The following is a 13,157-nucleotide window of genomic DNA, read 5'->3' as shown; positions in this document are numbered from 1 at the left end:
AAAAAAAAAAAAAAAAAAAGAGTAGTGATCTCCAAGAAAAGCACACAAATTCACACAGCAGGTAGAATTTAGGTTTGGAAATCAGGTATGAAATTTTTACAATAATTTGCATCCTCAAATGACATGGCACAACAATGGGCCATTCCTTACATTTTGAGATTGTATCTTTTAGTATTCCCTTCATTTGCTTCTAAATATTTTCAGTTTATAGATTCAAGTACAGGCATGGTAAGCTTAATCATAAATCATATGTCAGTAAGATGTAGCAATGATTTACACCTTGATTTATTACCTTGAAAACTGGATGTCTGCCGCCGTACTGAGGGTTAAAAGCAGTTGTATCAGTTACCCGGCTTTCAATCTCAGACCATTTCTTTTCAGCATTTAAAGAAGATCTCTCTAGTATTTCTTTCAGCTAAAACAAAGAAACATTAGTCTAACAAATTAACCATACAGCACATATGTTTAGTTGACATATGTTAAAGTTAGTAGCTGTTATGTTAAAATAGTTGCCTTGCTTCTTTCACACATAATCAGCTCTGGTGTAAAATAAATGTAGATTTATGTTGTATGCTTCCTATTTGCTGTATTGTTTTATGTACATCTACATAAATTTTTATGATAAACTAAAACCAAAGCTTTTATTTTCATTAGTTTTTTTTCTTTAATTTAGAACACATAATGTTGTAATCTGGCATTCACTAATGATTCCGTGGTGAAGAGAATCAATCACTGCCACTGAAAACATAGCGACCCAGAAGAGTCTGAGAATGTTTGGTGAATGTCAGATATACTACTTTATAAATAGACCACAAAGTGTTTTGTGGTAATGGAGAAGGATACATAAGGCAAAATAGCTTCCAATATAATATGTTATAAGAATGATTCAAACGTAGACAAGTTTATGGCTAAGAAGAATAAGACTAAAGGATATATAACATGGAAGAACTTGTAATCCATGAAAACATATCACAAGGATGGAATAAAGAACATGTAGGAGTTTTTCAGTTTATGCAATACAAGATACAGAAACTGAAAGCACTTACATTCATTTACAGGAGAAAGATATTGTATTTGGTAAGTGATATACAATCCAAAAGTGATATTTTATTCGAAGCTGGGAGTCCACCAATAACTTTTTTCTTTGATAATCCCACATAGAGATCTCCTAGTTGTAAATTCTTACATTGTTTCTATTAATCTGTATTGTAAAAATTAATTTCAGTTGTTTCTGCTCACTTGTGCATCTTTTACAGCAACATCATATTACATTCAGAATGTACTAACATAGCAGTTTTGGGGAGACCGACACTTTAAGGCAAATCTATTTTTTACATAGTGTATGTCAGGGTGTTTACAACATGTTAGCTTACAAACATGTTTTAACCTCTTTGTGTGTATTATATTGAATGAATGTTAGGAGATTCCTATGTGCCTGGTGATACCGTTCTGTGCGCCATCGCTGTATTAAACTGTTCGTTCTGTCATTTTCAGCAGCCAGGAGAACTAAGATACCAGCAGCGCCTGCTGCCTTTTAGCCGTGCAGCCTAACTTTTTTTTTATTGGCATCCCCAGCACCACTCTGAGGCTGTGCACAGCTGAAGGGGATTTTAGGCTGATTAGTTCACCAGTACCTGTTGGTACCCACTGGTGTTAAACTGGGCTAATCTGTGCTGGAGAGTTTCTCATCTGATTTACTGTTGCTGACCTTGTCTGTTTCTAGCCCTGTAAGTTTATGGAGCCTGGACTGACCTTTTGCCTGTGAGCCCGACTCTGCTTGTGTTTTGCCGTTATGTACTTCATCTGGTGGATAGATTATGTATTCTGGACTTGTCTCTGTTGGAATCTTTGTACTGCTTTATTTGTGGGCTCCTGCCAGCTCTTCCCCAGGCATCATCCCCTGAACACTAAGTCCTGGGGGCAATCGAGTGCTGGGAAATGCACCTAAGTCTGAGCGGGGGCTTACTATAAGTAAAAAATGTTGTGACAGTACAAATAATTACAATGACATTTTACAAAGGAACATTGTCTATAGGTTTGAATCTGCTGAAGTAAGGCACAATTTCTTGGATTATAACATGTTTTATAGTACTTTTGGAAATTGTAGCTTTTAAGCACCAGCAATGGGAAACTCAGAACCCCACCTACTGATTTGGCACTTGAAACCTGTGACATCAATGTAACCTTCTGCTTGCAACAATGACTTTTTATCTCGAGATCTGAACTTTTACAAACTGTCCAAGGGCTTAAAATATGTGTGAAAATGAATTTCTTGTATTCACTACCTTCTATGTCTGTTTACTATAGTCAAAAGCTATTGCTTTATTTGTTTTTCTTGCTGTTAGACTTTCACTTTGGATGGTGAGCTATCCTGGGGGGACAGCTGTTGACATGACTAAAGCGTTGCTCAAGATCTCGGCACAAGATGATAAAAGCATATTTTGGGCTTTCTGAGGGTTTTCTTTAATAACTACGAGTCTGTCTGAGAGAATGTGTACCCTTACAGTAAATAGAGCATTTGTGAGATGCCTGTGTTGGTCTTTAAGACCTCATTTGTATTTCACATTTTTCCAGTTTACCCAAAGGTACTTTAATTCCTCCACAAAACTTGTCAAAACCAAATATTTATAGATCTGGTTTTGTGCACAGGGCTACAGTTAAGCTAGAAAAGACAAGGGTCTTCTCTAAACTGTTACTTCAGAATTAGAAGCCAGGGACATAAATATGGGTCATAGGGTCTATATAAAAAAATTAATGTACTGAGGCCTTTCCCCAGCAACTTTTCTGTGGCAGTTGGCAGTGTTAATTGTGAATAAATATGTCACTGATCTTACCACAAAGTACATCTAAATTAAGAATAGATAGCAGGTGAGGTGTCAGGATAGTCAGTACACTACTAGGGAGAAGTACTCCGGATATATGTTTTTAGAAAAGAAATGGAAGCAGTGCAGGAAACTATCTACCCAACTTTAGCTAAATATTTTATTCATCAGTAGCTTACTCGTCTTTTTAAGTATTTGAGATCTCAGGGCCTTCATCCAAATTATGAGCCCTCCCACCACTACCGCAAATGAGTACTGAAAGAGGTGGTTTAGAGGTCGGTAAAAAAAACAAATAAAAAATCCTACAAGACTTGTAGAAGAAAAAACACTATCATCACAATATCTGATATTATGACATAATTGTAAAATTTCATTTGGATGGACTGTAGCAGAATTTCTGCAGACAATAAATTTACAATTCTATGGCAGCTGCACTAATTCTCCTTACTGAACAGAGAAGACTAATGATATTCCTGATAACCCTTTGTGTGTGTCTTATTTCAACTCTTCTAGTTTAGAGATTTTGCAGTTCAATTTGCCTCAAAAGTCTCCTTTATAGAAGACTTACCATATTCCTAAAGAATCATTGTGTGTGTCTTAGCTATTCTGGACTGGAGAATTTGCAGTTTCATTTGGCTGAACATTTTCATTTATAGGGACTTTCCCACACCATATGGACTGCTATGGCCTTAATTACACCAGTATTGGAGCACACAATTGTAAAATGTATTGTAAAATGTATAAGTATGCTGTAGAATTAACAGTACCTTTCATTGTAAACCAAAGCAATATTTGGCGGTGTGTCCATGTGCATTTTGCAATATAGTATAGTACACTTACAAATAACTCAATAAATTGAGTTATGGATAAATACCTACAGATTACTCCATAAGAGATGTTTGGATGGTACAGCAGAAAATTAACCTGTTTTATGTTGTTGGATTACGTACTTGTGAAAGTGAATAAAATTTGTATTGGTCATAGGCCAAATAAACAGATAATATTACCTTAGAGACTGTGTGTTCTGCCAAAAAAATGGCCTAAACTAAAAAGTAGAAACTATTTATTCAAATAAAAAACTCTTCCAGAGGGCAGGACACACACGATCTGCATGCATTTCAATCTAACTTGTGTTAGGGACACAACAAATTCTAATACATAAAGGGACTATTTAAAGAAAGATTACCTCGGATATGATGTCTTTTTTTCTTTGCAGTGTTATTTGATCAATTTCTTTAATTAATAATTCAATCCCAGTATTTTTCAAAAAAGCATTATTCTTCTCCAGGATATCACGAGGGTCACCCTGCATGGATCAAAAGTATTCCAATAACATTTAATACCTTACAGAGACAATAAATACAATTAATGTGAACATTTCATTTAGTCTTCTATTAAGTGGACCTTCATCCACAACTTGTTTTTATTTATTAGAAGTTATACTTTTTAAATACTTTAAATAGGCTACTATTTAGCCAAGCTAATTTCACTGTAACTGGGACAATCTATTTCCTGATGAAACAGCAGTCTATAATGCAAGGGATTACATCAACTTTACAAATTTTGGGTATCTGTTTTTCGATTTCAATACATACATACATACATGAAAATCTACCGCTGACATATACCACAGTGCTGTACAAGGATCAGCATTGCACTCACATGAGTCTCAGTCATATGTCTAGCAAGTTTGGTTGAAATGTCTCCATGCATTTCCTAGTGATGACATACACACATACATTCACACATACATCCAAATATAGCTCTGGCATATAGCACAGTGTTGTACAAAAATGACTGGGGCACTCACATTAATCTCAGTCATATAAATAGCAAGTTTGGTTGAAAAGTCTCCAGTTATCACAAACACACATCCATATATGTAACACATACATACCGGTACATACATACAAATATAGCTCTGACATATAGCACAGCGCTGTACAAAGATCAGGGGTGCACTCACATGAGTCTGAGTCATGGTATGTCTAGCAAGTTTGGTTGAAATGTATCGATGCGTTTCATCTAAATATAGCTCTGACATATAGCACAGCGCTGTACAAAGATGACAGGTGTACTCATGAGTCCCAGTCATATGTATGGCAAGTTTGGTTGAAATGTCTACATGCGGTTTCGAGTGATGGTGGAACACACACACACAAACACATACAGTACATACATACATACATACATCTGATTTGATATATATAGAATAATTTAAAATTTACTCAGTTTGATCTTCAGAATCAAACCTGTTTTACCTAAAGGGGACCTAAACTAGGTATAAATTACCTTCATTATTTTAGAGAGGGGGTTTAAAACCCTGTTTTTTTAAATGCTGCAGCGATCAATGCTGAATGGGAATGCAGAGCCTCCTGGATAAATAATTCATGCATCCCAGGAGGCTTCTGGCTGTTCCTTCTGAGCATGCATGCTTTTTTTCAATAGGGTTGAAAAATGCCGATCTCATGTATGAGCAGTGAGATTGGCACTTTTTTTTTTTTCTTCCCCATCTACGTCACCTGACATACAAAGACAGAGGAAGAAGGAGAAAAAAGATGGCGGCACCTGCGCATCCTCTAGGCCTGGACAATGGAGGATACCAGGACGACATGGGACCCCATCCAAAAAACCTTTGAAGAAAGAGTTTTTTTTCGAGTATACTTCCACTTTAAGCTACACATATACACAACATAATTGATGCTCAAGACAAATGATCTTTGACCACCTTCAAAATTCTAGAGTGTGTACAGCAGACACAAAACATATTATATCACTAGGGAAAGTTGCCCTTTTATTTTTAGGAAAAGAAAATGACAGCAGTTTGCATTACATCACTCCCAGGACAGTCATTCCTGTTTGCAAGCTATAGTCCTTCTGATATTGCACCAAGCCAGTCGACATTTTCATATTTTTTGAAGGAAGTACCAATATGTCTTTTGAGTTTGATCATATTAACTTTTTTGTTAATCTCTATTTTATAATGTACCTATATTTAAATATACAAGTCTCACAAATAATGCAAGAAAGGTGGAGATCAATATGTAATTTGAGTATATGAAACATGTGAAAAAATGTTGATGGTATCTTCATTTGTGATCAACATTTACCCCACTGAGGCTGTCAGGTAATTGTGTGGGGTAAGAATTTAGAATACATTCCATACCTCAAGTGATAGAATTGAAGAGTGTAGCACGGGTAACAAAGTGGAGAAAAATATTTTTTGTTTTATCTCGCTTGGAAGATGAACCTCGAAAGAAATAAAGAAAGGAACAGAAGACAAAATATCAGATAAGGTAGTCAATTTATAACTGTCAAATGTATTCCTAACTAGAGTTTATTGGTTACAAGCAAGATAACTAGCAGTTAGACTGAAACCAGAAACCACTAAAGGCTTTTTTAACCGAAAAAATCTTTTTACTCTAAAGTATTAGTCACAATCCATCTAATACTAGTATGACTGAGCAAGAGTGAATTTTGACTAATTGCTATGCAATGAACAATTATTACTTGACTGTGCAGCTCAACTTTTCTTGATGGGATACCTGGCACGTGCTTTTGGAGATAAGGAAAAACCACATTAACCCATCCACAGCAGAGCTGCTGTGAGGTTAAGCACACTTATAGAATTACCTATTTCTACTATAGATATATTAAAAAAAACACCCTTTCTTAACAGACTTTTATCCAAATTGAAGGTTTTAAAGCGATGTTTAGGTCAGTAGAATAAAGAATACTCACATATAAAGTTTACCCTGACTGATTACACATTCCTAATACCAACAGGTGGATCAAAGGTCTGTACTGGGACTTACAGTTTAAGATAGAAGAGTGTAAACAAAATTGGACTCACCTGAAGGTATATAAAAGCATATATCATATATAGCAGTTTTTTTTTATTAATACCAAGCATGTGTATGTATGTGTACATACCGGTTGCAAGAGGTCTTTAAATTTTTGAAACTCTTCTTCTTTTTTTTTATCCTCTTCTTGCATTATTTTCTCTATTTTCTCACCGTCTTTAGCACCAAATTGATAAATAAGATTCTAAAAAAACACAGTAGACAAAACTATGTAAACTATTATGCAGCAGTATCCAATGCTTTGTCAATGAAAAGACAGGAAGAACAGGTTATTCTGCACTCACTATGATTTTTATACTTTTTTAAGCTTTTCTATTCACTGGAAATGGAAATTATTAGAAATAGTGTTCTACTTGCTAGGACCTTCAGTTAAATTGGATATAGGGAAAGAATGAAACGGTATTCCAATGGAGTGTTGAATGTGTCATGTATATTACAAGTGAGTATAAATTGGTATTGTAATTTAAATTACAAGACTCCCTGCCAAACACAGTGCTAAATATGAAATAAAAAAAAAAAACACTGCTTAATCTAGCTTTCCCAACCATTTGAACACAGAGAACCCTTGAAATAACTTTCATGGATCTCCTGCTCAGTTCATAGGTTTAACCTGGTGGTCAATGGCATGAATGTTACTTACATTGTTGGCCAGTGAATTAGCTAAATAGATAATTAGTGTCAGTGGTAACTGAACTGAGAGGGTCCAATTTAACATTGCAAAAAGAACCCCTGACAACTTTTAGAGAAACCCTGATTGAGAAATTACTTGATTTTTGGAAAATATTTCAAGTGTAAACTCAGTATACAATATAAACTGAATATATATTTTATATTTTTCTTAGTCTGACTATATGAATGAGCTACTTTTTTGTTGATCCACCAGTTAAAGAGTATAAATCTAATCTGCTGACCTGTGCCTCCAGCTACTTACATTAGATATACAGCCCAAATAGTAGTGCCAAACTTGCTAAAACACATCAATATATGCAAATAAGAGAAGCTGTGATTTCAGTAACTCCGATGTGAACTTGATAATTGTATTATTATTAGTTTGACAGTTGGAAGGGTTTATGATAGAATCAATGATTTGTTCCATTCAATTCCTGCAATAGAATTGCTTTCCTTTAGAAATCTATGCAATTAGCTAATGACAGCCACACATGCATAGCTCAATGAACAGTCTCAATGTACATGCACAGAATATACATGATGTGTGCATGTCAAGTTGCAAAAAAAGGCAGGAGACTCCATACCTAAAAGAGGAAAGGGAGAAGATGGAAGTGACAGAGCAATAATCTGAAGTCAGGTGCCACATGGCGGGAGGAGAGCAGCTTGACTACTAAATCTGCTATAGCATGCAGATTTCCTCTCTTTTCATATTACATATTATATACACCTACAAAACACCCAGCACTCATATCCTATCCTGTCCTTCAGATATAAAAAGAATGAGAGGTAAGAAGGAATGCCTTAGCATTCTCAAGTCTTTATTTTATTTTGTCCATTTTAATTAGTTAATGGGGAGTAAACACCCCAGGTATCTTTTACTGTATAACAAGCTGTGGACTAGTCAATAAATCCAGACCAAAAAGTGACAGCAACTGAATTTCTAGTGTCATGCCATTCCACATTGTATTGTCCATAACAATAACCATTGTCCAAAATAATACCCATTTTATTAGGTAGATAATAAAAAGCATACCTTTTCTGGATATGAACGAAACATCAGCTTGTAATTATGGGGATCTTTAATCCATTGTTTGATAAAACTGCTGTTTTTCAGACAGTCTCGAACTTCCCGACCAGTTAAACGGAATCCATACTCCGACAGGAGTAGCAAAACTTCAACCTAAAAGACAAATCAAATAGTTTTTGGTGCAGTTTAATATACTAAAATATTATAATATTTATTATTTTTTATAATTTTTAACACACCAAAGGGAGTCACTCTGTGCCTTCATGTCATAAAGCAAGCCATCCAAGGCTAAATTATACAGATTGTTTCCCCAGTGTTTAAACACCCATGTTTGATATTCTTATTCATTCCAATGAGCAACTTGTGTGTTTGTGAGCAGCACATTTTTGAGCCTTAAAGAAATTGCTCCTTGCTGTGTTTAACTATTTGTATATGCTTATAAATACCCAAAACCTCCTAGGAATTCCTATAAACACAATAAAATCAATGGCAGTGTTTACAAGCAATCCATTAAAAGCAAAAGAAAGCATATACAGGCGTTTATAAACTCATCCATTAACCCATAATTTTCATATATGGGTTTTAAATGCCTGTCTTAAAACACCTAAACACATTTACAAACTGTCATATATTAATTTATAGGTGGTTATATGGAGTTACATTTACATTTTATTTACACTACCATGAGCTGATATATAAGGTGCTCTTGTATTTTACATTCTGTATTGTCTTTTACAGCTGTTAGCCTTAGGCTATGTCCACACATGCCCCCATTGTCGTTGGAATGGACCTTTCATGATCCTTTCCAACGACTAATGACTGCACAATGCATGAACAAGTGCCGTACATACAGCAAGGTTCTGCTTCATGGAGAGGGGGGGGGGAAAGCGACGGAGCGGCACCCCACTGCGCTCTCTCCGCTTTTACTTCCATTACAATCGCTCATTATCCATCGTCCAGGCATATGCCAGGGGGTTGGTTCGGACGATGGACGACGAGCACTGTATACAGGCCAGATTCTCGTCTGATATCAGCCCTGAGCCGATTATCGGACAAGAACAATTGCACGTGTGTACCTAGCCCTAGTTAATTATAATGGCCCAGAAGAAAAAAACAGTGTGTTTTTCTAGTCGTGGCCCTAAAAAATGGTATTAGCTGATTTCAGTTTAATGTTGTTTTTATTTATTTATATTTTTTTAATGCTACCTGGAGCTTGACATTAATTTCAAGAAGAGAAGAAGAGATATTTCTTTTGCTTCATAAAGGAACATATGCAATCTATTTAAGACAGCGGAGCAAAGAATTTTTTGAGATGTTCTTACTTTCTATAAATTTCCTCTCCACCAATTTAAACCTGGTCACTATGTAGCAACTTGTTGTGAGGGTGTATTAAAAAAAACTATTCATTTACAGCATTTAGCCCAAGTTTTATAAATTTGAATGCACCATAGTTTTATCTGATCTTACTGATAAAATCTAAAAAAAACTTAAATTTGCTTCATTTACATAGCAGAGCTTAGGTTCGGATGATTCTTGCCCGATACAAGGTGTCAGGCATGTTCACCTTTGTGATGAACAACAGCAACAGAAGTCAAGGGAGGAGAGCATAACGGAGCGCCGCTCTGTTGTTTTCCCCCTCTCCATAGAACAGAACGGCTCTGTACATATATCGATCGTTCATTCATCTTTCAGTCATTTGTCACTGGAAATGATTGTGAAAGATTGTTTCTAACAACAATGATTAACCATGTGTATGCATCTATACTTCAACATATTTAAATTCATAGACCTGAATGTTTTAATATTTTTAAGAGAATTTCCACTTTAAAAAGGAATCCCAAATTTGATTGTGATCCCACTGTGACTACACTCTAATCCTTTAGGACAAAAAGTTTAATTATCTTTTCATTATGTCTACCCAAAATGCAACCAAATAGAAGAAAAATAATACTTACGTCATCAAGGGCATCTTGTATGAAATTCATTGCCAGTGGATCACTGTCGTTAGTCCCTGGCATTTCAAGAATCTCTGTTCCTCCATAGAGCAGAGTACTAGGCACATACACTACAAGACTTTTCAGTGCAGCTATCTTGTATTTCACATTTCTACTAGAAGTTTCTTCTTCTTCGTCACTATCAGCCAATACAGTGAATCCTTTCAAGATTTTCTGCATAAAATAATAGGACTATATAAGTTTCTGAATTGGAAAATTACCTGCATGTCTGTTCTCTATGGTCTTATATGCAAGTATATAGTGCATGTTCAGTTTAACACCAAAAACACTAAGGGGTCAACTTATAAAGCTATTAAATTTTTTATTTAGATTTATTAATATTATCATTATTATCACTTATCTATCTAAATATGTACATGCTGTATAGATTGTTAAAAAAAGGTCATATCATAATTACTATATGTACACTTTGCCATCCAGTTGTCATTTAGAAAAGAAACATAAAGGAATCCTCAGTTGCCTGAACCAATATTTGTATTGAAAAATATTTAATTTCTGGAAGAACCAATTATAAATGAAAACAAATATAATTAGACTAATAAAATTAGCACCACTAAATATTTTGGTTTCTCCTCCCCACCCACAATGCAGATATAAAAAAAATGAAGGTTCATTAGTGTTTTATCGTGCTTTAATGAGTTTGAGTTCTTCTTTGTTCTAGTTTCTATAAATCAACACTTGAGTGTTACCTGCAGAGCAAGTCTATCAGCCGCCATATCTTTTCCATTCCCAATATACAATTCAGTCTTTCCAGCAAATTCCTTAACTTGATCACAAACTTCAATTTCTTCAGGAAAAGTGATCGATCTCAACACATTCCGTAATTCTTCCTGTCTACAACAAAGGTGTTATAAATATAATTCTACATGTATTTTATTTTTGTTTTATAAACATTTGGCCTGATTTATTAAAACTCTCCAAGACTAGAGAAGATGGTATGGGAGAACCTGGATGATCCAGCAAACTTATTTCATAAAAATAATTAATTTCACAAAATCATTTGCTGTTACATAGCAAATGTTTCAATCCCTGACCAGATCTATTTTAGGTTTGCTGAATCATCCAGGTTCTTCTATGATAGTCTATCTTTTCCATTCTTGGAGAACTTTGATAAATCAGGCCCATTTTGTCTGTTGTAATATTTTTAATGCTTTTCATCGATACAAATGATTATAAAAATCATTGGAAGTTTACTAAAAACACTATAGCTTTCACAACTTGTGAAGAATGGTGTGAAATGTGTTAAAGGAGATTACTATTGATGGCTGGTAACTTGTGGCCATGCCATGCACAATAAAAAATACTTTGCAGGACTGGTAACTTAATTGATTTTTCCATTTTATGAGTACAGAACAAACCAGCCATAGCCAGAAACAATACAGCCTTCTTGTGGTGGGGTATTTACAAGTGACTCCCTAGCAGAAGAACAGATTTTTACCATGCCATATCACCTTTTTAAGCATGTATTTCCAAATACTAAACAATATTATGGAGTAACTACAATAAATAAACACAAATACCTCATTCTGACTGTCTGGAACATTTTTGGTCAAAATTTTAAATCTGGTCATCAGTGATTGCTTTGCCTTCTCTTGCATTCTCTCATTTACAATGTCGGGTCTGCTGGACTTTTCTGCTGAACCTGTAAAAGCCATGGCAGTTATTTAAAAGTTTTATGACAAGTGTAAGTATATGCAAAATATGTTGATATTTTAGTTTTAGATAAGGTAGGCAATGGTAAATCAATATCAGTTTACTGTGTGCCTCTATGTGCAACTCCAGAGTGTCACACCCTTTCGTCTCTGCTCTGATTTACTATTATGTTTAATAATAAACCGGATTTATATAATGCCAACATATTACGCAGGGCTGTGCATTAGATAGGGGTAGCAAATGACAGACAGATACAAACAATAACAAAGGAGGACATAACTTACAATCTAAGAGGTGGGGGATGTACCATGGGGGGATATGGAATTGTGACTGAGTAGTGGGGCTTTAGGAGACAGAAAAAGATGGGTAGGTGAGTATGAAAAGATGGGTTTAAGAGCTCTTTAAATGTGCAGGAAGTAGGGAAGCCATTAGAAGGTCATTGGAGGAGTGAAGAGCGCAGTTAGGGGTGTATTTTTCTATCAGGTCAGAAAAGTAGGGCTTGAATTTGATTAAGTGGTGAAAGGCAGCAGAAATGCAGCAGAAGAGGAGTGGTGGGAAGCATGGATAAGTCTGGTTGCAGTATTCATGATAGATTGTATAGTAGAAATCTGGTTAGTGAAATACCAGAGAGGAGGATGTTATAGTAGTCCAGAGGAGAGATAAGAGCATGTACAAGGATTTTGGTGGTCCTCAGGACAAAAAGGAGCATATTTTGAAGGTGTTGTGCAGGTGAAAGTGACAGGCCCTGGAAACATTCCACACAAAAGTGTGTGGAATGGGGAAAACCAGCAAACCTAAATGGGGGAAAGAGAGGGCAATAAAAGTTGAGGCCAAGACAACCGGACTGATTTATTAAAGCTCTCCAAGACTTGAGAAGATAAACTTTCATCATTGAACCTGGGGGAACCGGCAAACCTAGATCAGATCAGGTCCAGGATTGAAAACATTTGCTAACAAATGACTGAGCAAAGCAGCGCTTGGGTAGGAGTTGGCTGGAGAACAGATGTTGGCAAAAAAGTTGGAGATTATAGGTTGGAGGAGGATGACAAAAAAGAGGTTAGGCTGGAAAGTTAGGGGGCCTTTTTTTAGGATTAAAAATATCCCATTT

General features: G+C 35.5%; 1 protein-coding gene across 1 annotated transcript in view; it reads right to left on the bottom strand.

Moving 5' to 3' along the window:
- Nucleotides 1-3,993: 3,993 nt before the first annotated feature.
- LOC140327489 (uncharacterized) overlaps nucleotides 3,994-13,157 on the bottom strand; it is a 10,258-nt gene continuing 1,094 nt past the window's right edge. The window contains exons 2-8 of the mRNA XM_072406876.1: nucleotides 11,917-12,038; nucleotides 11,086-11,226; nucleotides 10,337-10,549; nucleotides 8,388-8,534; nucleotides 6,756-6,869; nucleotides 5,989-6,072; nucleotides 3,994-4,128 (exon numbers count right to left, since the gene is read on the bottom strand). Coding sequence (XP_072262977.1) covers nucleotides 3,994-4,128; nucleotides 5,989-6,072; nucleotides 6,756-6,869; nucleotides 8,388-8,534; nucleotides 10,337-10,549; nucleotides 11,086-11,226; nucleotides 11,917-11,994 — 912 coding nt within the window. The 5' untranslated portion in view covers nucleotides 11,995-12,038. The remainder of the gene's footprint in view (nucleotides 4,129-5,988; nucleotides 6,073-6,755; nucleotides 6,870-8,387; nucleotides 8,535-10,336; nucleotides 10,550-11,085; nucleotides 11,227-11,916; nucleotides 12,039-13,157) is intronic.

This window comes from Pyxicephalus adspersus, chromosome 3 (genome assembly GCF_032062135.1).
Source record: "Pyxicephalus adspersus chromosome 3, UCB_Pads_2.0, whole genome shotgun sequence".
Classification (NCBI taxonomy): domain Eukaryota; kingdom Metazoa; phylum Chordata; class Amphibia; order Anura; family Pyxicephalidae; genus Pyxicephalus; species Pyxicephalus adspersus.
Note: the sequence above shows the minus strand (reverse complement) of the source record. Positions and strands in the feature narration are given on the sequence as shown.